The 21,206-nt window shown below is 39.5% G+C and overlaps 1 protein-coding gene across 1 annotated transcript in view; it reads right to left on the minus strand.

Annotated features, from left to right (window-relative positions):
- KIAA1549 (KIAA1549 ortholog) overlaps positions 1-21,206 on the minus strand; it is a 141,232-nt gene that overhangs the window by 46,676 nt on the left and 73,350 nt on the right. Inside the window, exons 5-9 of the mRNA XM_059473108.1 lie at positions 16,293-16,470; positions 14,656-14,783; positions 13,098-13,281; positions 6,775-6,834; positions 3,706-3,851 (exon numbers count right to left, since the gene is read on the minus strand). Coding sequence (XP_059329091.1) covers positions 3,706-3,851; positions 6,775-6,834; positions 13,098-13,281; positions 14,656-14,783; positions 16,293-16,470 — 696 coding nt within the window. The remainder of the gene's footprint in view (positions 1-3,705; positions 3,852-6,774; positions 6,835-13,097; positions 13,282-14,655; positions 14,784-16,292; positions 16,471-21,206) is intronic.

The raw sequence follows: 21,206 nt of genomic DNA on the forward strand, positions 1-21,206 counted from the left end.
TTGGCAGTGAGAGATGACACAGGGAGAGAAGAGATAGAAGAATTTTAAATGCAGGAGGCAGAATGTTGGGGGGAACAAAAAATAAGAAAAGACTAATTCAACTCCTGTGTACATAAATGATACCATCTTTGTTGATACTAGATGTTCATTTAACCTCCACAGAGGAAAGGTTTAACTGTGTTCAGGTGTCAGTAAATTTAATTTAAAAAGTGTTTTCAAGTGAATATCATAGGTCAGTGAACAGAGTTGCCTTGGTAACAAAATCTAGTTGGTAATTTCAGGCACAGAAATACAAGTGTGGGGAAGCTTCCAAGGCATTCTCAGAGTCCTGGGCAGTCAGAGGGATGTCCTGGTCAGGAATCCAGGAAGGAGCAAGGAAGCCCTGGTGAGCTGTTTCAGGGTCTGGAAGGCTGAGCACCACTGTGAAACAAGCAGATATGCACATACAACCTCCAGTGCTCCTGCAGGAGGATTATTTCCCTTTCTTTCCTTCCTTCATCATACTGGGAAAAAAATAAACAAAAAAGATCCTCTTTCTGTCTTATTAAGAGTAGGGTTTTAGTGTCTGGGCACTTAATTCAAGCAGTGCTGTGGTCAGCACACAGAGGTACAAGCAGGCTGTGAGCAACCTGACAAGAGGGGTCAGTTGCTGACTGGGCCGGCTGCTGGAGGGGCCAAAAGCCTCAGAGGAAAAGGTGAAGCAGCAGCAGTGCCCAAAGGCTTCACTTATCAACCTAAAAACTCATAGCAAGACTTCATTTATAAACCTAAAAACTCACAGCAAGACAGGCTTTCCTCAGCCAGGAGAGACACACAAGCTGTCAGCAGAAAAACACGAGAATGAATTTTTGCCTTAATGAAAAGCTCAATTCAGTCACTGCATTTTCTCATAAGCTGCTACTCCTCACACACACTGCAAATAAAATGCTGCCTAGCATGTTCTTTAAATCAGAACATTCCTCTTTGTTTAATTTACTAGGATCAGCTTTTCACTTTCTATTAGGTTCAAAGGACCAAGCATGTTGAAATAAAAGAAAATTAATTGTTTTTTATTACCTGCTGCTGTGTTTTTAAACTACAATTAAGTCCTAAAAAATGTAATGAGAATGATTACAGTAAACTATAATATAATAAAATATATATTGTAGATATTAAAATATAAATATGGCATAGGTCTCTGCAGATGCAATGCAAGCCACAGTAAGCATGTGCCTTCAAATTTGCAGCAACAGAAGATGCACATTGAAAATATGTAAGACCTACTCTGTGAAACATTAATACAATGTCACAGAAAAATCAGTGGAACTATCAGAAGTACAAAAACCAGGTGTGAGGCTTCAGAGGGGTTTTTGTACATAATGGTTACAGACTTTTTTCTTTTTTTATCATGGAGTGCCACCTGTTAACAGCACAGACAGTGAAACAGGAGGGGAAAGCCTGCTATTTGGGTACCCTCCAAAGCTCTTCTTCAGAGTGCCCAGGCTTAAAGCATCATTTTTCACATTCTTAGGCACTAACACATGCCTTCAGAAATGAAATCTAAACCTCAAAAGGTATCACTTCTATTTCCTGAGCACGTGAAAGGAAACTAATATGCCTGCAGTAACATTCACAAATAATTGCTTCACCTCTTGACCTGCAGTCTTGATTTTCCACAGAGCTTAGAAATGTCACATTTCAATACACTATAAATACATTTCACCTCAGGAAAAACTCCAGTCTGGAAGGTCACAAGGCAAGTGAAATGTGAGTCCAGTCTTTAAGGGATATATAAACATGTTCTGTCAAAACTGTGCAACACTTTTGGTGCTGGCAGTTTTTTTTTTTATTTTCACTTCTTTGTGCTCCACTATCATAGCAGTCACTGAATTGTGTGCAAGAAATACGTATGGGAAAATGTGAATGTAGAGCACAAGAAATATTAGCTCTCCCAGAAGATACAAACACAGCTTATAAACTTGGCTAAGAGGAACAGAATTAACAGCAGTAAAAGGTTTATGGCAGATATCTATGGACAAGATCCTCAGCTAACAGGGGAACATCCTGGAAAGGAACTATCCTTCAGTCTGGAGCTCACCATCACTGCAGCTGCACACCACAGCCTTTCAGGCTCTTACCTGCCTGAACATCCTGCCAAGGCAGTACCAAGGAGCTGTGGCACCTGCAGGTACCTGCTGTTGTGAGCACACCCAGCACACACACTTCACTGCAAGGTTTCTCTTGAGCCTCCCTCTGTCCCAATCTCCTTTGTTCAGCTCTAACCCTACCTGGAAGGGTGGGCTGGGAGCACCTGGAGAAGCCCTGTGATGGTAAGATGTGCTGACTGTAATGAACAGAACCCTCCTCTGCCCAAAGCCAGCAGTTGGCAGGCTCTTTGCACTAATTAAGTGGCATAAATGAGCAGCATTGCTGTCTGCAACACGAGCTGCAGACGACATCTTATGTCCCAGTACATAACACAAAGTCAAAAGAAAAAAATGCTGTATTTTCACTTTCCAAAATACCACTCCTTATCGAAAAAGGATGTGCCCATAATTTTGTGCATGAGAAAAAATAAACTACCTGAGCTTTATTGTGCAAAGTCATAAAATTGTAATCTAAACATACACGTTTTATAGGCTGTGGTGTCTTCACTAGCAACATAAGGAATATTTGTTTAATTTATATGCAAAAGGAGGACAAAGGCATAATGAACAAAGTGCAGTAAGAGGTGCTGGGAATAGGAGATTTGAAGCAGACACCTATTAGCAGCAATTCAAAGCTGTACAGAAAAAAATAAAATAAAATCTCTATTACTGAAACAGATGTTTTTGAGACAGGAAAGCAGAAGTAAAAATATCCCAACATCTGGAAATTTAAGTGGTAGCAAAAACCATAGGATTAAATTAAATAAAGGCAATAGGTCTGAAATGCAAAAAGGGCATGTGGGAGGTAAACCAACTGTCAATGAATTAGCTGGAAATGGTAATTTTTAAGAAGATGAGCCATTAAAAAAGTACTTTGGCTTTCAGACTGTTGAACTGACTAGAAAGGACACATCAGAATTTAAAACTTTAAATTAAATAGCAAAGTCTTCTTGGACTTAATGTGAATAAATCCACCTGTGACTCTAAAACTCTAAAGCAGCACTGGAATTCAGATAACAGAAGTTGCTATGTGTGCAAAATTTGGTATGAATAATCATTTTTACCTGAAATCCAATCCTGTGACCACGAGTACTGTGACAAGTAAGAAGTTAAGGGGTAGAATGTACTACTTTACTGCTGCACCAAGCCACACAACTCTATTTTGTATTTCAACACCACTGCCAAAACATCAGAGAGCTGTGAAGTAGCTGTCCCAGGAGACAAATGTTTTTCAGATTATCATCCTGTCTCCTTTTGCTAGGCACATCATGAAAGCCAAACAAGATAGGACATTTTTAAAATAAGACGTTGGTAAAACAATTTTCACTGTTGTTTCTATGAAGCCATCAAAAGTTTTTAGTAATCAGTTATTTGCATTTGTTATGTTTAGCTTAAAAGACATATGTGGTGCTTGAAAGAAGTCCCATATTTTAGGTGCAAAACACAAGTATCACCAACTAGCTAAAGGTGACGCACGCTTTTGAGTTACATTTCTCAACTCAAAACCTGAAAGCTTTGTTAACACTCATGTTAAATGATCCAATAATTTATTATGCTTTATTTTTCACCCTCTTAGTACCTGCACAATGTTGGTGCCTGCAAAGCTGGCCCGTCTCCAGATCCTGCCTCTGAGCAAAGCCTCGTTGAAGAGGTGAGCGAGTTTGCGCTCCATCTCAGCCCGGAACACTTCCTCCTGAACCCGCTGGTCAACCACACCCAGGAGAACTGCACGGCACAGAAAACAGCCCAGGAAAGCACATTCATTAGTAAAACTTCTCAGCTTCTTCTCCACAACTTCAATTGCAAGCTCTGAGTCGCCCTGGGACAGCTCAGGAATAATCCGAGAGCGCCTTTATTTAAATGGGAATTCTGACCTGTTCAGGTGGAGGTTACTTGCTGGAAAAGGGAGACATTTAGTAGGAAAAAGTAAAAATAAATAATTTTGGGGGAAAAAAAAATCAGGCAGAGGATTTCTTTGGAACGTTAACCGACCCAGGATAATTAGGAAACTATTTCAATTCTGAAAATGCATAAAATCATGAGCATCCAATGAATTTTTAAAAACTGCTAAAAGAGAAAAAACTTAGAATCGTCTGTTTCAACTAATTGCAGTCAAAAGTGTTGTGTTGGAGATGTACCAACACTGGTGTGCCAACTTGGAGCTGGGGAGGGCAAGGATACCCTGGGCAGCTAATGCTGAGAGGAATTCCTGAAGGAAGAGGAAAAAAAAGCATGGACTTTTACTAGCAAGATGGCATCCAGTTAGAGAAATGTGGAGTGAATTTTTTTCCCCCAAAATAAGTAATTTGAGGGGGGAAAAAAATTCAGCCAGAGGATTTTTTTGGAACTTTAACCAGGCTAGACAGACCCAGGATAATAAGGAAACTATTTCAATTCTAAAAATGCATAAAATCATGAGCATCCAATGAATTTTTAAAAACTACTAAAAGAGAAAACTTAGTCTAAATAGTCTCCTTCAATTAATTGCAGTCAAAAGTGTTGTGTTGGAGATGTACCAGCACTTGTGTACCCAGTTGGAGCTGGGGAGGGCAGGGGTTCAGAGTCCTGGAGAAAAAGTAGAACACCAGCACAGGAATGAAGCTGTGTATTCAAGTGCAACTTGCCCAGATAAGATTAACAAGTATGACAATCACAGCATAAAAAAATGGTTTGCAGCTCTGCTCACTTGGCAACCAGGTACCCTGGGTCACTGGGGCAGCTAATGCTGAGAGGAATCCCTGAAGGAAGATGAAAAAAAGGGTGGACTTTTACTAGCAAGATGGCATCCAGTTGGAGAAATGTGGAGTGAATGGAGCAGTAATCATTCAAATGATCCAACTGAACAACCCTCCAGGACAGCAAACCAGCTCACTGCTGACTGCATCAAATAAATTCAGTTTTAATTCTCCTCCACTAAAAATACACGTATTTTTAAAAATCCGCTTTTTCTGTGTTTCCACATTTATTAAGTCTAGAGGTTAATAAAAAGCCAGCAGTTGGATAAAATCAATTATATTTAATTTTAATTTTTTTTTAAATTTTTAAACCAAATCTATTAAAGCCACGTTTTCAATTTGAAGCTTTCACTGCAGATATCAGAAAAAGGAAACATTTTCATGATTTGTCACTGAGATCAACAGTATCTGTCTTCTAAATTCAATCACAGACTAAGTAACTCAGAATTAAATAGCAAAACAGACAGTGACCTAAGGCTATTATATACACCAAGCAGAAAACTGTTCTTGCCTATGTATTGGATTTCAGTATCAATAAATTATGTTTAATAGCATGAATTGTATTCTACAACAGAGGGAGAGTATATCCCAGCTTTTTATGACTAGTGGGATACATGCACATATATCTGGGTAATTTGATATTAAAAAATCTTTACATGCATGGATTCTATCATTTTCCCATGTCATGATTCATTACCCTTAAAATACAAAACACTGACTGAAAGCAATGACTCAGCCAAAGTCTACCAGCTCTTCCCAGAATCCTGCAAGAACTGAGACTACAAAAAATTCCTCTGCAGAAAAAAAAAAAAAGTTGCTGCAATTGGCTTTCAAAATCTTACAGGCAGAAGTTTATCAAAACCCAAGGGAATGTGATTTCAGAGCTGGAAGAACCCATTTTTTACTGCAGGAGCTAAGGGAATTTTCAGCAGCAATGGACAAACCTAAGGCTGAGCAAGAGAGGGAGCAGGTGGAGCCAAAAAAGCCAACACAAATCTCTGAGGAAGGATGCCACTGGTTATGAGGCACACACAGGAGATTATCCCACATCACTGAGCATTATCTGAAATTCTAAATCTTTCTTCTCTGAAACAAACCACTTGGGCATCAGAAATTGAGGTGCAATTTGCTCTCCTGCTTAAAGAGTGAAGTGGTGACTGGTGGGAGGAGACAGGGAAACCTGGAAAAAAGAGCAGGTCTATACAACAGGTGAACTAGAGGTGATGAAAGTTGTAGGAATACAAGAGAGTATCCAATGGGGCACCTGCACCCTGAGAACATGTTTGGAAGGCAAAGCCTCCTCACCAGTCAGGCTTAAAAACACCAGGTAACACCTACAGCAGGAAGGCAACCTCAACAGCCTCTGAGCACCTAAATGTGACAGCTCAAGCATATTTGTAAATTAGAGAATAAAACACTCAGAAGACTTTGGTGGGAGGGATCTTCTGTGAACGAATCAGAAGAGATCAATGAAACTCTTTCAGGTACTCAGAATTCATCTATTTTCACTCTGTTTTATTCTGGGCATGTTTTGGTAGAAAGTGTCACACAAATACAATTTTAATTTTCACTTAAAATAGGCACCTAAAAATCAATGTGGCATATTGACAACATGCAGAGTAGATACTTTATGCCTGACAGTCTGAGCTGTTTCACTAAGAATGAACTGCCTTATAGACAAAAAGTGCTTTGTGTGCATTATCAAGGAATTTCAGTAGTTAATTCTAGACCAGGGATTTATATTTCCCAAATATTCCAGGTCACTGGGCCTTTGGTTTTAGAATTTATTCGGCTCAGACATGTTATTACCTCATAAAAATGCAGCACCCCTAAGCTATCGATATTTATGCAGGCTAGTTATCCCACTACCAAAACTAATTGCACTTTTACTTACTCACAGAGACCATACATACCTGTTCTCACCCAGGAAGACTTCATCAACTGGGACACATTAAGCTTAGGATAATGAAAGGCTGAAGAAAAAACAGAATGGAAGAAAAACATCCTTAAGAACAGTTTTCTAAACAACATACACAAAACCAGAAGCCACTACATAATTTATACTGTCAGCAAGCATCTTATTTACACAGATGCATTTCTGCTCCCGAGGCTATGCAGACACAATGGCAAGGGAAGTGCTCCCAATGTACACTGCTGAGTTTGTCTCTAACAAAAAGAAGCTAAGTGAAACAGTCAGATTTATTACATGAAAGACTCCAAGCTGCTGCACCGGGGTCATTGCTCCCAGGAATTTAAAAGCTCACTGCCTGAGCTGTGACTCTCACTGAGCTAGCTGCAGGATCAGACTCACTCAAAGGGCAGTGAGGCAACTCCTGAGTGTCTCAGGATGAAAATAAGACCTTCTCTGAGGCAGAAACTACAAGGAAACAATAAATGTAAAGCAGAGAACTAAACGTGTATGGTTTGTGCTCCAGACTTGTGCAGTTCTATTTACAAAACCCACAAATAACCACATGTAGAAACACTGCTCTTGACAAACCTCATGGCTTTTCTCCTTGGCTTGGTGGCTCCAAGTTTTCCTAATTTCTCAATTTTTCAAAAAAAAAAAAAAAAAAAAGCTCTGCTTTAGAGGGAAATCCTTGCCCCAGTAAGGAAAACAGTCTATTTCTACTGACTTCAGTATAGATAAGATTTTTCCCAAGGTTTCCACTGGAGAGCAGTAAAGACATGTTGGGAAAGAAGTGAACATGGGGGCTGGGCCAACAGTTTCCTCAAGGGAAGTCTTAAGCTTCACTATGGCAATAAGGAAAAGGAATGGTCTTAACTTTCTCAAAATATTTAATCCAGATGCAGCTTGCTAAGCATTTTACAAAGGTTAATTTTTAAACCATTTCATGAACAGAAAGAACGCAGCACATAACAATTAAATGACCTGGCCCATGCTGGATCAATTTAGAATAAAGATGTCCACAGTTGTGGACTAGTTTGCCACTACTCCACATTTCAGGGAAGTAGAAAATTGAAGTTTTTCTAATTTAATGATGCAAGAATTTGTAGACAAGCCGTTCTCTGTTAGTGTACCAAAAATCTGATTCTTTTGCCCATTAAAAAGCTTAGGAATTTTTTTTGTTAAGGTAAAAGTAAAAGAATCATTAGTTACATTTTACCTTTTATTTTCACAGATTTATAATTAACTCGTATTGGAAGAAAAAAAATAAAGAAAATTTGGTTATTCCACCTTTATTTCAGCAATAGCACCACTAGCTTCAAGATGACCACCTGGCTGGTACTCTGTGACTTACTATTCAGAAGGGTGCTGGAACATGGTCCTTTTTTTCTGAACAGGAAACACTGGCCCTCTATGCAAGTGACCACAATGCATTAAATTTCCAAAACTCTCAGACAAGCAAAAAGCACCTCAGAGTCCATTTAAACACACCCATTTATTTCTGGCATCCTGCTCCTCGATTCTTCTGATTGTAGCTTTTAGATTGAAATTCTATTTACTCTAGTCATGAAATTGTTTACTTCAATTTAGAGATGGAAGCTGAACAAAAAAAGCATAAACTGAACTGAAAACTGATTCTGTTGTTTTCCAATGCATGGAAAGAGCACGATAAGGAAATCAAAAACCTTCCAGTGACCATAATGCTTTGACTCCTAGCAATTTTGAGTTTTTTCTTCTTTTACCCAAAATCGTGTTTCACTTCAATACTTACTGTGCTCTTCACACTTTTTCTAATTAGTACTTGAAAATTATTTAATTCATGCAAATTGCTGGGTGACTATTCATTTAAACTTTCCATGGAATTAATGCAACTTAAAAATAAACCAACTTGAGCAGAAAATCTTGACATTGAAAAGGAAGATGTGCTGCTGTGATCATTGCCAGCTAAGACTAGGTTCTAAAACCTGACAAAGAATGCTGAAAACTGTCAGAAGTCAGCCAATCCAGGTTCCAATTCTTATACTACAGGTCACTGTAGTGTCTCACTGACACACAGACCTTGGGCTCATCTGGAGTCTCAGCACTGCAGTAAGATCAAATTTACAAGAGTTCTGATGTCCTCTGAACTAACAATTACAAACAGCACTGACTGATTGTTATTCTGAGAGGGAAGCTGGATAGACAAAATGCAATTATTAGCTAGATTGCAGCTGGTCTGCTAATGACTCTGGCTGCATTAATGAAGTAGATGCTGGCATCATTAGAAGATGCTAACAGGGAGCCCTGGAGCACCATACCGTGTAATAGCATCAATTTGGGGCTGAATGAAAAGGGAAAGGGTCACCTGCTCCCCAGAGACCTACTAAGAGCAGTCTAAGGCACACCACTCAGGCAGTGTGGCCATTGCCAGATGCTGTTAGGATCTCTCTCTCTTACAGATGTGTGGGACCATGCAGGACAGATCTGGTGTCATGCTGATCATTCTTATTTCTGATCAATGGAGAACTGTAGTAGAAAGCGTGGAGGGAATGCAGTATTTGAAATGAGAAGGCATTAAATGAAAAATAAGATTCCATGCAGATACTGGGGTGTGGGCAATAGCAACACACTGCATCTGTTTAAAACCTGATTCAAAATCCACCCAGAAAAAACTGCCAAATATTTTGCAGTCCTTGGACCATATCGTACAATTTTATATTTATCCTATTGGCCTTGCAACATCTCCAAGACAGCCAAAATAGATGACATGCATCAAAGTGCTACTTACAACTAAAAATTATCAAGTCCCAAGGCAACTCTCTCTACTCTCTCTACTCTCTTAGGACTTGAAGTCCTAAGAAAAACAAAGAACTTTAGTCACGGTAAGTTCATGAAGGCAAATATTGCCATCTACTCCACAGCTAGCCTTTACCTGTCCACCAAGAAATCTGCTAGCCATAAAGAGATACTAAATATATAGTTTCCTGTTATTTTTAATGAACTAGCATCCAAACCCTGTGATTGGACTTGGTTTTCTTTCTGCTGACTTGTAGGTCATGACCATCTAAGCAATTTTCAATCTGAAACATGAGCTGTGAGGTGGACAATGAAAAATAAGCATAAGAAAGGTGTAAACTGGACATTTGAATAGAAACACATTGCTCAAGTCACCTAGAAGTCTTGTGAGGAAAGAAGGAAGTCTGGAAGTTTCCAGGTTTTGCCATTTTCACAGCCCTATTCCTGCAAAACAACTTTCACTCCTAATTCTGACTCTATGTGAGTGGGGAAAAAACTGACAAAGAATTCCTGGTGCTAACAATGGGAAGGGACAAACCACACAGTTAAAACTATAAACAGGACATATTATTTATGTGAATAAAAACCATGAGAGGACAGTGTGTGAAAGGCAATGCAAAATGAACAAGTGGCAAGGAGCAAATACTCTCTTTGGAACAAGGCTCATATTTGGGATATTGATGTCATGGTCTCAATAATGTAGAGATGCACAAGTAGCTTTTCTTGGGTATGACCAACTTCAACCCCCAAGGTTGGGGGCTGGGCCCTGGCACTCAACTCAACCACAAATAATTTCTTCAGATGCAGCTACAAAACTTACAAGATCATGCATAGAGTCCTCAATGGAAAAAGACAAGTCACACCAAGAGTATGAATTGTTAGCATGCCTGATAAACTAAGGCACAAATGGCACAGAACAGTATGGCATGGAACATTTTATATTGACATATGAACACTAACATATATAGATGGTTTACATGTAAATATCCAACATTCCTAGAAAAAAAATCACACTGAAAGCAAAGGTTTGCATATTAATCAGCACAGACCAAAGCAGCTATATCAATCTAAGGTGTTGTAACACCTTCCCTGCTACAGCTGCTCTGTAGAGTTCAGGGCCTAGAAAACAAAAACATTTAGGCATCTCCCTGCTAAAGCAGCTTTGAGGATCTGGCTGTTGGTCACCCTCAACAGTCTCTTGAATAAGATGTTTCAGGAAGGATCTGCCCAATGCTGCCGAGCCTTGGGACAGGATTTTTGGCTCTGAATCTGAAGATCTAAAAGCCTTAGGTTTAAAATCCAGTCACAGCAGCAGTGTAAAAAACTGCAGGAACAGCTAAAAATAACTGGCTGTGGTTGTCTCACTGATAAAAGAGTCTGAACTACATTCATCATTTCTGTGCTTGCTGACAGAAGGACCCACAGCTCTAGTAATCTGAGAAACTGTTCCCACTTTGCCAACTTACCAAATAGCACCAGAGCTGGTATTCCAAAATTAAAGCACTACTGAGACCAAACTAGACCATTTCAAACCCAAATGCGCTGTCCTACAATGGGCTCAATCTATACTAAATGTGAGCTCCTCTAACAGCAAGAAAGTCAAATTGCTGACAAGATATTCCTTAATTTAGGACACCTTATCCACCAAATCCTCATGTTTTCTACATTGCAATCTTTGGGAAGATCTCATAGTTCCTAAAAATCTTGAGCTGTCCAGTCATCCTACTTCACTTTGCTTTGTAATTGGCATGTGAGTGACCACAGGGCTCCACTGGCACTGGCATCATCCCCACTGACCAGGCACTGTACACATGCAGCTCACAAACACAGGCACAGCTCCTCACACAAATACTAAAGTAATTTCAAATTTCCTAAGTACCATCAGGAAAGGAAAACAGAATCACAGAATTGTTTGGTTTGGAAGGGACCTTAGAGGTCATCTAGTTCCAAGGCCAAGGAGAACCATGTACATTCATCTTGAACAGGAATGTCTTCCCCCTATGACCAGCCTGTCTTTCAAGCTACACCAGCCTTGGTAGAAATTCTGTTATCACTTAATTGCACTGTAGCTCCATTGCACAATCCAGAAGATGGATGCTCAGCAAGGGTTAACCTGCAAATGCACTACAAATATAATTTCAGAATATGTGGACAAGACTAAAAGCCGTAAGAGCCAATGTAGGCTCTTAGCTCCCAGGGAAAAAGCATCCCTCAACACCAAAAATATTACCAGAGACTAAAAGCTACCTAAATTCAAGCTCAAATGCATACAAGAGAGGACACAGAGTAAAGAGAGGTGTCTTTCAAGCAATCAAGGCAAGAGCAACATTTCATTTGCATTCAGTGAGCAATAAAAACCATAGCCCACAATGTGAGATGTTCTGGGGCTTCCAAGATAAAAAAAAATGCTGGTCATCTATGGACAGGGATTCTCAAGACTTGGTCCTGGCTCCACTAACAACAACCTCATACATCTTTTAATTGATTATGGGAGTAGAGAGATCAAAAATGCTGAAAACATGAAATCAAAAGCTTAAAAAAATTAGTAAGTTTAGAGTGCATCCATTAAATGGGGAAGTATCCTGTGCAATCATCTTACCTAGATTGAAAGTTGCTAAGGAGAGCAACTTTTCTGTTGACTCTCTTTGCAGTATTTTTACTGACATAGACAGCTGCATAAAGAACACCAGCTACAATTAGACCTGATTTTCCACAAAATGTTTAACTATATTGTAAAACTCACTGTGACAGATGTTATGCATCTCTACAGCTCACAGAAATAACTCAAAAAATCAAAAAGCATGGTGAGATAGGAGAAATAGGGAATTAATGGGCTGAGTCAGTGACACCCACCAGCAGGAAAGGCAAGTATTATTCTCCCATGATCTTGCTTATGTTCCTGAGTTATCTGAAAAATCTAAAATCTAATATAAATTGTCAAGGCCAAGTGTCAAGCAAGCTCTGTTATGCAGGCAGTTCCCACTCATCTGTGTTTAGAATGATGGTGGTCTGGAAAAAAAGACTTGCCATGCAAATGTACATAAAAAGTGAGAAAGGTACTACCTTAAAACTTAGCAGATTGCATAGACAAATTAATTCAGACTATTTGGGCAAATATCAACTTATGGAGCCAGTGTCCCAGGAGTTTCTAGAAGTCAGAGACATGGTTATGAGCAGCTGAAAGCATTGAACCTTCCTGAGAATAAGAAAAGGTCACTCTAGACATAAGCACAGAGACACACCTTGCACTGCACTTCACAGCAATACTGATCTAAGTGATTTTCTTATTTTTAGATCTGGACTAAGACCAATGAACTGACGAAGCCAGGTTAAGCACAACTGACCCAGCACAAAAGGAAAGTATGATGACAAAAGCAGCAAGATGCTGTAACACCAAACTGTGAGCAGAAAGAGGCACAGATTGCCCTGCAGAACTCATGATTCAAGTTAGGCACTTGAAGCTGCATTATGGAAGAAATTATTTTAAAATTATACAGAGGGAAAATACTGGACAGAAGTATTCTGCAGTACTGGATGACAGCAAATACTCACGTTCAGCAATCTGCTGCACAGGGAAGCCCAGATAGAAGCTGAATTCCACCACGGACAAGTTTCTGAGCTGCTCACTGACTTCAGACCCATTGAGAAAACCGTACCTGTCTTGGATGGCAAAGACAATGCTCACAGGGCCCTGTCGAAATGCCACCCCAGGCCTGCTCAGAGTTATGTTCAGTATCTGAAAAGACAGCAGTGAAGCAAGGTCAGCAAAATCAAATCACTGCCATTCCATCCCTTCCTTGACAGACTTTTCTTTTTCCTCTTATATGAAGAGGGGGGCAATTCACATCAAGACAGAGGAACATCTGTTCCAGATTGGTTTAGCCAGCTGAGTCTCAGAAGAGGCAAAGTTACATGTGAATTGCTCTTCCAAGAGTCATCCTTTAAGGTCAATCATAACCTAGAATGATCTGACAACTACAGCCCAGAAAAAAATGAGAAAAAACCACCTAGCAAGACAGACAGCAAAATAAATCTAGTATTAAATAAGTCTTAGATGAATGCCAAACTGCATGGAAAAGAAGAGAGGGATTGATTAAGTTCTGAAAATGGATGTTCTCTTGGTAAAAATCTCCTGCATCACACACCCCCAAACCCACCACTTGTTAGAAGCCTTTTTGTGACACCAATATACACAGCAACTGTATTCATGTCAATAAACCTCTTCTGAAAAATAACAAGTATTTAAAGTAAGTTGGCTAAGCTGATAGCCGAAGAAATTGTTTCTCTTCAGTCTATGCAGTGACACTGTGTTTGAAGTTCTGAGCACTCTTCTGTATGTACTATATAGTACTTCAGATACTCTACAATTTGTCATTTTTCTTCCTGAATTTATTTTAGTGTACAACAGATGGGTATTTATGGTGTCAGTTAAACAACATAATCAAATTTTTACTGAGTTTGGTATTACAACAAAGTTAGATTAAATTTAAGAATTCAAACAGAAGAGGGAGTTGATCTCATTAAATTGAATTACTGACTTTCCAGGGAGCTCTAAGCTCTGCTGTGTGATTCAGGGCTCTGCACATGTGCAACACCTTTCATGTGTGAAGTTCCAGCAGCAGCTGTCACAGACATCATATACTGTAAGTATTTCTAGACCTCAGAAGAAAGTAGTATGGTTGCTCACATGATGGCAGGGTCATGTAACTCCCATATTCCCTAATGGGGTCTCCAGCATGGCAATGAGACCTGAAAGCTTTCTTCCAGCAAAAACTTTTTAACCACACCTTAGTCTTTTACAGGAAACTATGATGGGAGTGACTCTGGTAAGGGCTGGAACAGTTTTATTTGAGAAATTATAAACCCTCTCATAATTCAATAATGCTTTTGGATATAAACCATCACCTTGGATCATTTTTTCAAAAAGCTTGTAACATGTTGCGCCTTGTTATTTTTTAGGAGGAAAAACCCAACTGACTTCATGACAAAGCCTCGTAGGTCTACATGACCTAGGCTGCAAGTGACAGCCAAAGAACACCTAAATCATTCTTCAGGACAAGCAAAGGTGAGGGGGGAAAGGGACAGACACAAACCATGCTCATCCTCTCACCTGCACAGTGAAGTTGTAGGACTCCTGGTGCTTGTTCACCTCCAGGAATGCCATTGTCAGCCCTCTCTCAATGCGCTGGCTAAAGGTGCAGAATCCAATATCCACGTTTCGAGGTACAAACTGAAGCACTGAAAGCAAAGGGCAATTATTCCTACAGCAAAGTACTTCCATGAGAGAGAACAAAACAACAGAATTCACAAGGCTATCATTTTTCTCTTTCATGAAGCTCAGGACACATTCAGTGAAACACCAGATGAAAATACATTAAAAACACATTTTGTGTTGCTGTAGTAAATTGTCACTAAGACTGGTTGCAGCAGTCATTAGATCTCTGAAAGATACTAGTGACAAAATACTGACTGTTTCCTCTTCTATACTAAAAGACCTTCACTATATACATGTGGCTAACTTCACCTCACCTGACCACTGAACTGGCCACACTGAAATTCTGAGCACCCAGCCAATCCATGAAAATCTTCAGAAAATAAAGCAACAAATATCTCTTTCTTGTAGCCTGAAATACAGTATTTAGCTTGCCTAAAAGACTACATATTGGATCAATTAATGCACATTAATATTGGTCTAATACTTTCAAAACACTTAGTGAGCTATCTGTTAAATTTAGATACAGACATCTTTAAGTTCAGAAGAGAGAACGAAAGAGCACAAGGTAGAAAGAGTGAGTGTAGAGGAAGGTGATCAGGCACACAGACCTTAAAAACTTGCACATTCGTGGATTTCCACATATAGCCTTACCCAAAGAAATGCTACAGTTAGCTTACAGATCCTAATAGCAACATTATACAAAGTTCAAACCCAAAAAATACACCTCCTGTCTATCTATATAACCATGTTAAGCAGTGGAAAAAGACATCACACCTGCATAGTTGAAGTGATGTCTTGCCGTACGATTATTAACACAGCACACCAACACACAAAGTGTATCTGAACAAAAGTACCATGTTGACATTTGTTAATTCTGCTTGTATGCTCAGTCCCTGTCACTACCTCATTACACAGCCAACCAACCAGGCAAGCAGTTTTATCATGCAAACAGGGCCCAAAGAAGATTTTAAATGACAACATTGACTCTGAAAATCTATTACATGGGTACCATTTTGCTTATGATTATTAGCAGTCAAACTTTGCATGAACTGTTGCAATACAGCAGCCATGGAAAGCTGTGTACTACATAAGCAATCCTCCTGCTCATGTTATACACAAGCAACCAATCCTCCTGCTCACCAATTCTCCTACATCATGACAACACAAAAAGGCAGCTCTTAACATAAATTTAATCTGAAATTGACACAAGCATTACAAAGTAGCTGCACTGTGATTTTATGAATAAATGTTTCATGGATTTGCTTTCTTTCTTCTCTTCTCACCTTGAGAAGAGAAAGAGCACAGCTATTTTGCAATGTACCAAAAAAAAGTCCTGAAAAAACCACGAAGTGATGGGTTTAACTATTTACAATTTACCACCTCTCTGCCACAGACCTGTAAATTATGTTATTAACAAAAAGAATTAAGAATCACAGTAGAACAGAGGGTTTTGTCTCGACCTTGCACTGCAAGTGAAGAAGTGTGAATCAACAGGAAGCCACCTTTTCCCCTCTGTGTCAGGAGGAACTCACCTGTCTGAACCTGGAATCTGTTGTCTGGCACAGTGAAAGAAGGGTGCAGTGAGAGGATGATGGGGGCCTCCCCACGAAGAAGACTGCTGTTCACAAGCACATTTATGACAGCTATTGCCGTGTAAACAAAGGGACCAGATGTCACCAAGAAAGCAAATCTGGGGGAAATTTTATAAACCTACAAAAAAAGAAAAAAATCTGAAATTAAGAAAATCCACACATGTCAATGTTAAATCTGGCAACATTTTAGACCTACACAGTCTCATGGAGTTAAAAGCCACCTCACTGAGAGGCAGGAAAACGCAGTCTTTATTTTTCAAAGAGCAGCAGAAGCTCAAACACAAGTGCTGAGCCTTGCAGCCTCTGCTCCAGTGCATCAGAGGCAACTCCCCTGTGCCAGGTGCACCTACTGGAATCTCTGCAGTACACCACACCAATCTCAGCACTTCTTGATTTATCACATTCCCACATATTAGCACTCCCCCTTGCCTACATTCCCCTGGTGTACATAACATTCCCATACAGATTTCCTGTTTACTTTCTGAACTGCTTGCATAGCTGCTGCTGCATTTCAGTCATGCCACACAGTGAATGCATCCTATACCATTCATATGTGGCACACAAGGAGTAAAATACACATAACCAATGCTCTTTAGATATAATTTTCACACTCAAGAAACTTTCTTCCAGGGAACACTTTTATCTGCTTGTTTCAACACAGTTACCACATTACAATTCTCCTCTTCTAATTCATGTCCTGACTTTGAGTCTTTTTAAAAACCCTGAGGAGCCTCAGACATCATGTAAAAGAAATGAGACTGCAAGTTAAATATAAGCCTTGAACCATGCCAACACTCTTATCCATCATTTCTCAGCGACCTAAGTAGAACAAACAGAAGGGTTTTATTTATTTAAACATATTGCAGTGTCTTCCCTCCTTCAGATAAACTCTCTCAACACTAAGAACACCTGTTTCCCCATCATTACTTTTTTCCTTCCTTGGTTTACTCCTCCAGTTTGCTTTATTTGCCTGTGCCAGTCACAATTCAGAAGTATTTTGGGATATCCAACACGATGGCCTCACGGATAAATAATGTAAACCAGAGACCCAGAGTTTCTGATAAATTCACTGAAGGGATGCTAGCACCTTGCAGGTGCCATGCTGGTGAAGGGATGTGTTGGATACCTTCAGCTTCAGGAACAGCCTTATAGAAAACCACAGTGCCACTTTAATTGTGACCCACATACTCCTTTTTGGTGTTTCTGCTGTAGTGTAAAGTGATGGCAACTGCTGTTCAGATGAGACAGCAAGCAGCTCCTTCCTGTCTTCTAAAATGCCTGCATTTCAGAGAGCTCATCTCCACCAGCAGAAACTACCTCAGCAGCAGAAGGAAATGAGAAAAATAATCTATGCTGCTCATTATGCCTTTCTTCTTTCTTTGCCCACAAATATATGCAACATCCAACTTTTATTTTAAATGGATTTAGATCCATAAAACTCAAATTTGTTTGATATGAATAATGTGCACAGCTCCTTTCAGTTCCTCTTATCTGAAATTTTATTCTTTTATCTCATGATGAAATAATCTCTGCAGCTTCAGTTTGTCAAACAGAAACAGCAGTTAAAAATGGCTAACACATGCCAAAAGAAAGTTGCCCATTACTTGCAAATGAGACTGCTTAAAAGGCAAGGAAAAGAGGAATTAGAATTACAAATCTCAGTGACAATTTGCTGGAGATTTCTGGAGCAGTATATGGTGAGGAAGAGGCTTGCTGCAGTCAGCACATACTTATGCACTGGAGTTGGATATTTCAGACTCAAAAGCAAACCAACTCAGCTGCCCCCATCTCTGCCTGGCTGTGCTGCCCCACAGACAACCAGGAAAGCAGCCATGGAATTCACTTTTCCAGCTCAACAGCTAACACTGGTTCCCTTCTGTGCTGCCCTGCATCAGAAGAGCAACAGCAACTCCAGAATGGACATCCAAAATAAAAATCCACTTTTAACAGTAATTTTGAGGTAGGCAGATTAGAACCACTACAAGTCAAAACAATAGCTATTTCTGCTTGAGATATGGCAGGGTTGTCTAGAATTAGCTCTCTTCAGCCTCATCCATGTGACAGAAATAACAGACCCATGACAGCCTGATGCTGTCTACAAGCTAATTCAGAGAGAAGCCTACTAAGTTATCAAGGCTAGATGAGCACATCTCATGACTCTGGAATCATGATTCATGAATGAGAATAGTGCTCTTGGCACAGCTCTAATGGTTCACAGACCCAGCCATCCATCCAGCTCTCTCTTGAAGTTTCACCTCTACTGCTAGGACAGCTGGAGGCTAACAAATTAGGTGGCTGAACCATCACATTTTAGAGTGTTGCTATTAAAGTACACAAGCATGGATTTCTTATATTAATATGTACAAGTATTTTAACTTTAACACCTTGGGCCAGACAGCCAGAGAAGCACACACAGAACTCCATGTGCAGTTTGGAGCTCATTGCAAAAGCAGAAACCTTCAGCAGAAGCAAAGAACTCTCACAACACCTAAAGTTAAGCTATCCCTGCTCCCAAATGCAATGCCTGACCCAACTCTGCTGTTCCCAGGACACCACCTAGCTCATTCCAAGCTACCCTCACAAGAGAGAGCACATCCAGCACAGAAAGCTTTTAAGACTCAGTTTACTAAGGCTAGAAGAGTATTTAGAAAAAACATGACTTTATCTTTTCTTTGTCCCTTGTGATGTTTTATTGTCAGCTAAAATACTTGATCAGATGCACCTTTGCCACAACCCAATCCTTGCCTACACTCCACTGTATTACATGCTGTGTAAACATCTGGCAGAAAGCATCAACAACTGATTTTCTCACCACCACCTTATTAAGAATCCTATAAAGAGCCTGCAGAGGGTGTTTAACTTCCTGAATATGGACTACAAAGGCTCACATGTCTTAAAAATAAATAAAGCTTCTGCTTCTACACACATTAGGATCCTGAGGCAGCAGTTATCACTGGTTTTGCACACCTCTGTGGTACCAGCCACAACTTCAGCAGTGGTGAAGCAGAGATGAAGCCAGTGTAGACCCACAAGGTGGCATCTTTGGAAGAAGCATTTACCTGGCAATGACCTGAACTCCACACTTTGGAGGCAGAGGTCACTGATTTGGGAATATGGGAACTGGTAGGTTAAGGAGACAACACCAAACCCACATTAAATACAACAAACAAGTGGCTAAGGTAAAAATGCCAGAAGCAGGATAAAATTTCCAAGCACAAATGAGGCTGGCAAAAACCCTTTTCCTGCTGGCATGAACATAATGGCACCAGGGGTCCTGGCAGTGAGTCTCTGCCAACACTATTTTATTTTACACCCCAGTGCAAGTCAAGTCAAGAGAACATTGTACAACAGATCCTACCCAAGTGTCATAAGCTTTACATTAGAGTGTTGACTAAAATTACTCAGACAATCGGGTCTTATTCTTTTGCAGATGCAATATGTTGAAACCAGGAAGGAAAAACTCTAAAATTTTTGGCTTTTCTTACTTTACGGTAAGGATTTTTCTAGGGAAAAAAGTGACAGAAGTTTTTTTCATTTGGCAGGATCCTCCCTCCTCTTTTTTCCACTTCAGCAACTCACAGTGTTTGAAACAATAAAGTAGCAGAGACCAAAGTTTCAACTGAAAAAGCTGAGGGCAAAAAATGCTTTAATCTTCCTTTCACTGCTAAACTTGCTTCTTATTTAAACTGAGCAGCAGTTACAGTCATCACAGCCATGGATTTTATTTTTAAAGCATACATTACTACAAAGTTAAATTTAACTGGACTGTCTCCTGATTTACTGTACATTACATCACAGTGAGGGAACATCTGTGAGCTGTAATAAGAGACACAATAAAAAAGCAGCTTAGAGAAGTGCACTGCTTTACCATAACTTGCAAACACACACATGGTTTCTAGGTACTTTCAACTAACAAAAGTCAGGTCTGTTTGATTGATTAAGTTTAGCAAGATGGAGAAATTCTGTTTAAAATACTGCATTACATCACCACTCAACATACTGCTGTTATAGACAGCTCTTTTTTGAACCAACAGTTTTGTTAGTATTCCACAGTTAGAGGTGAAAACATATTTGCTAGTGATTATTTTTAGTGCAGAACCCATATGATAGCAGCATTCTAGAATAAGCAAAACTGATTCAGCAAAGATGTCTTTCCTTTAGATAAAAAAGACTTTCCAAAGGATGAAGCTAGACTAGCTGCATTATTTATATAAATAGTTCCTTCTGAGAAGCCTTAGGACTTCTTAGAAGCATTCTCTCTATTGAGAGCTTTATAAGGCAATAGCAGGCATCAAAGGCAGGAAATTAAAGGGAAAAATATAAAGCGAGATATTGAATGCTTGTTCCAATTAACCTTCAAATATTACTTAAAATGGATTTTGTCCTACTGCTGTTAATAGTAAGAATATAAGCACTTCCATATTAATGAGCTGTGTAAGGTCACTGAAATTAAATGTTTCTATCATTATGAACATCTGACTTCTTCTTGACTACTCCAGTTTGCACAAACTGAAGGTATAATTTACAAACCAGACGAAAAACCTCTTTATATATATTAAAAAAATCTAAGTAGCTCACTAGCAGGCGTTGCTAAAAGGACATAAACTACCTATAATTTACAAAGGCAGCTCACTGTAGCTGAAGTTTGGCAGGAATTTATAACACTCCTATCTTGACTGAGTAGAGATGTACATGCTCAAACATCAGACAGGAGTTGTTTAATTACTGAGTGCAGTGATCATGGGAGACACCAAAATTAAAGGCACCAAGCAATTCTGTGCACAGAGAAATGCAAGTTATGTTCAATGAGAAGAAATACAAGTTATGTTCAGGAGTTACACCTACCTGAAGGCT

Source organism: Ammospiza nelsoni, chromosome 5 (assembly GCF_027579445.1).
Source record: "Ammospiza nelsoni isolate bAmmNel1 chromosome 5, bAmmNel1.pri, whole genome shotgun sequence".
Classification (NCBI taxonomy): Eukaryota; Metazoa; Chordata; class Aves; order Passeriformes; family Passerellidae; genus Ammospiza; species Ammospiza nelsoni.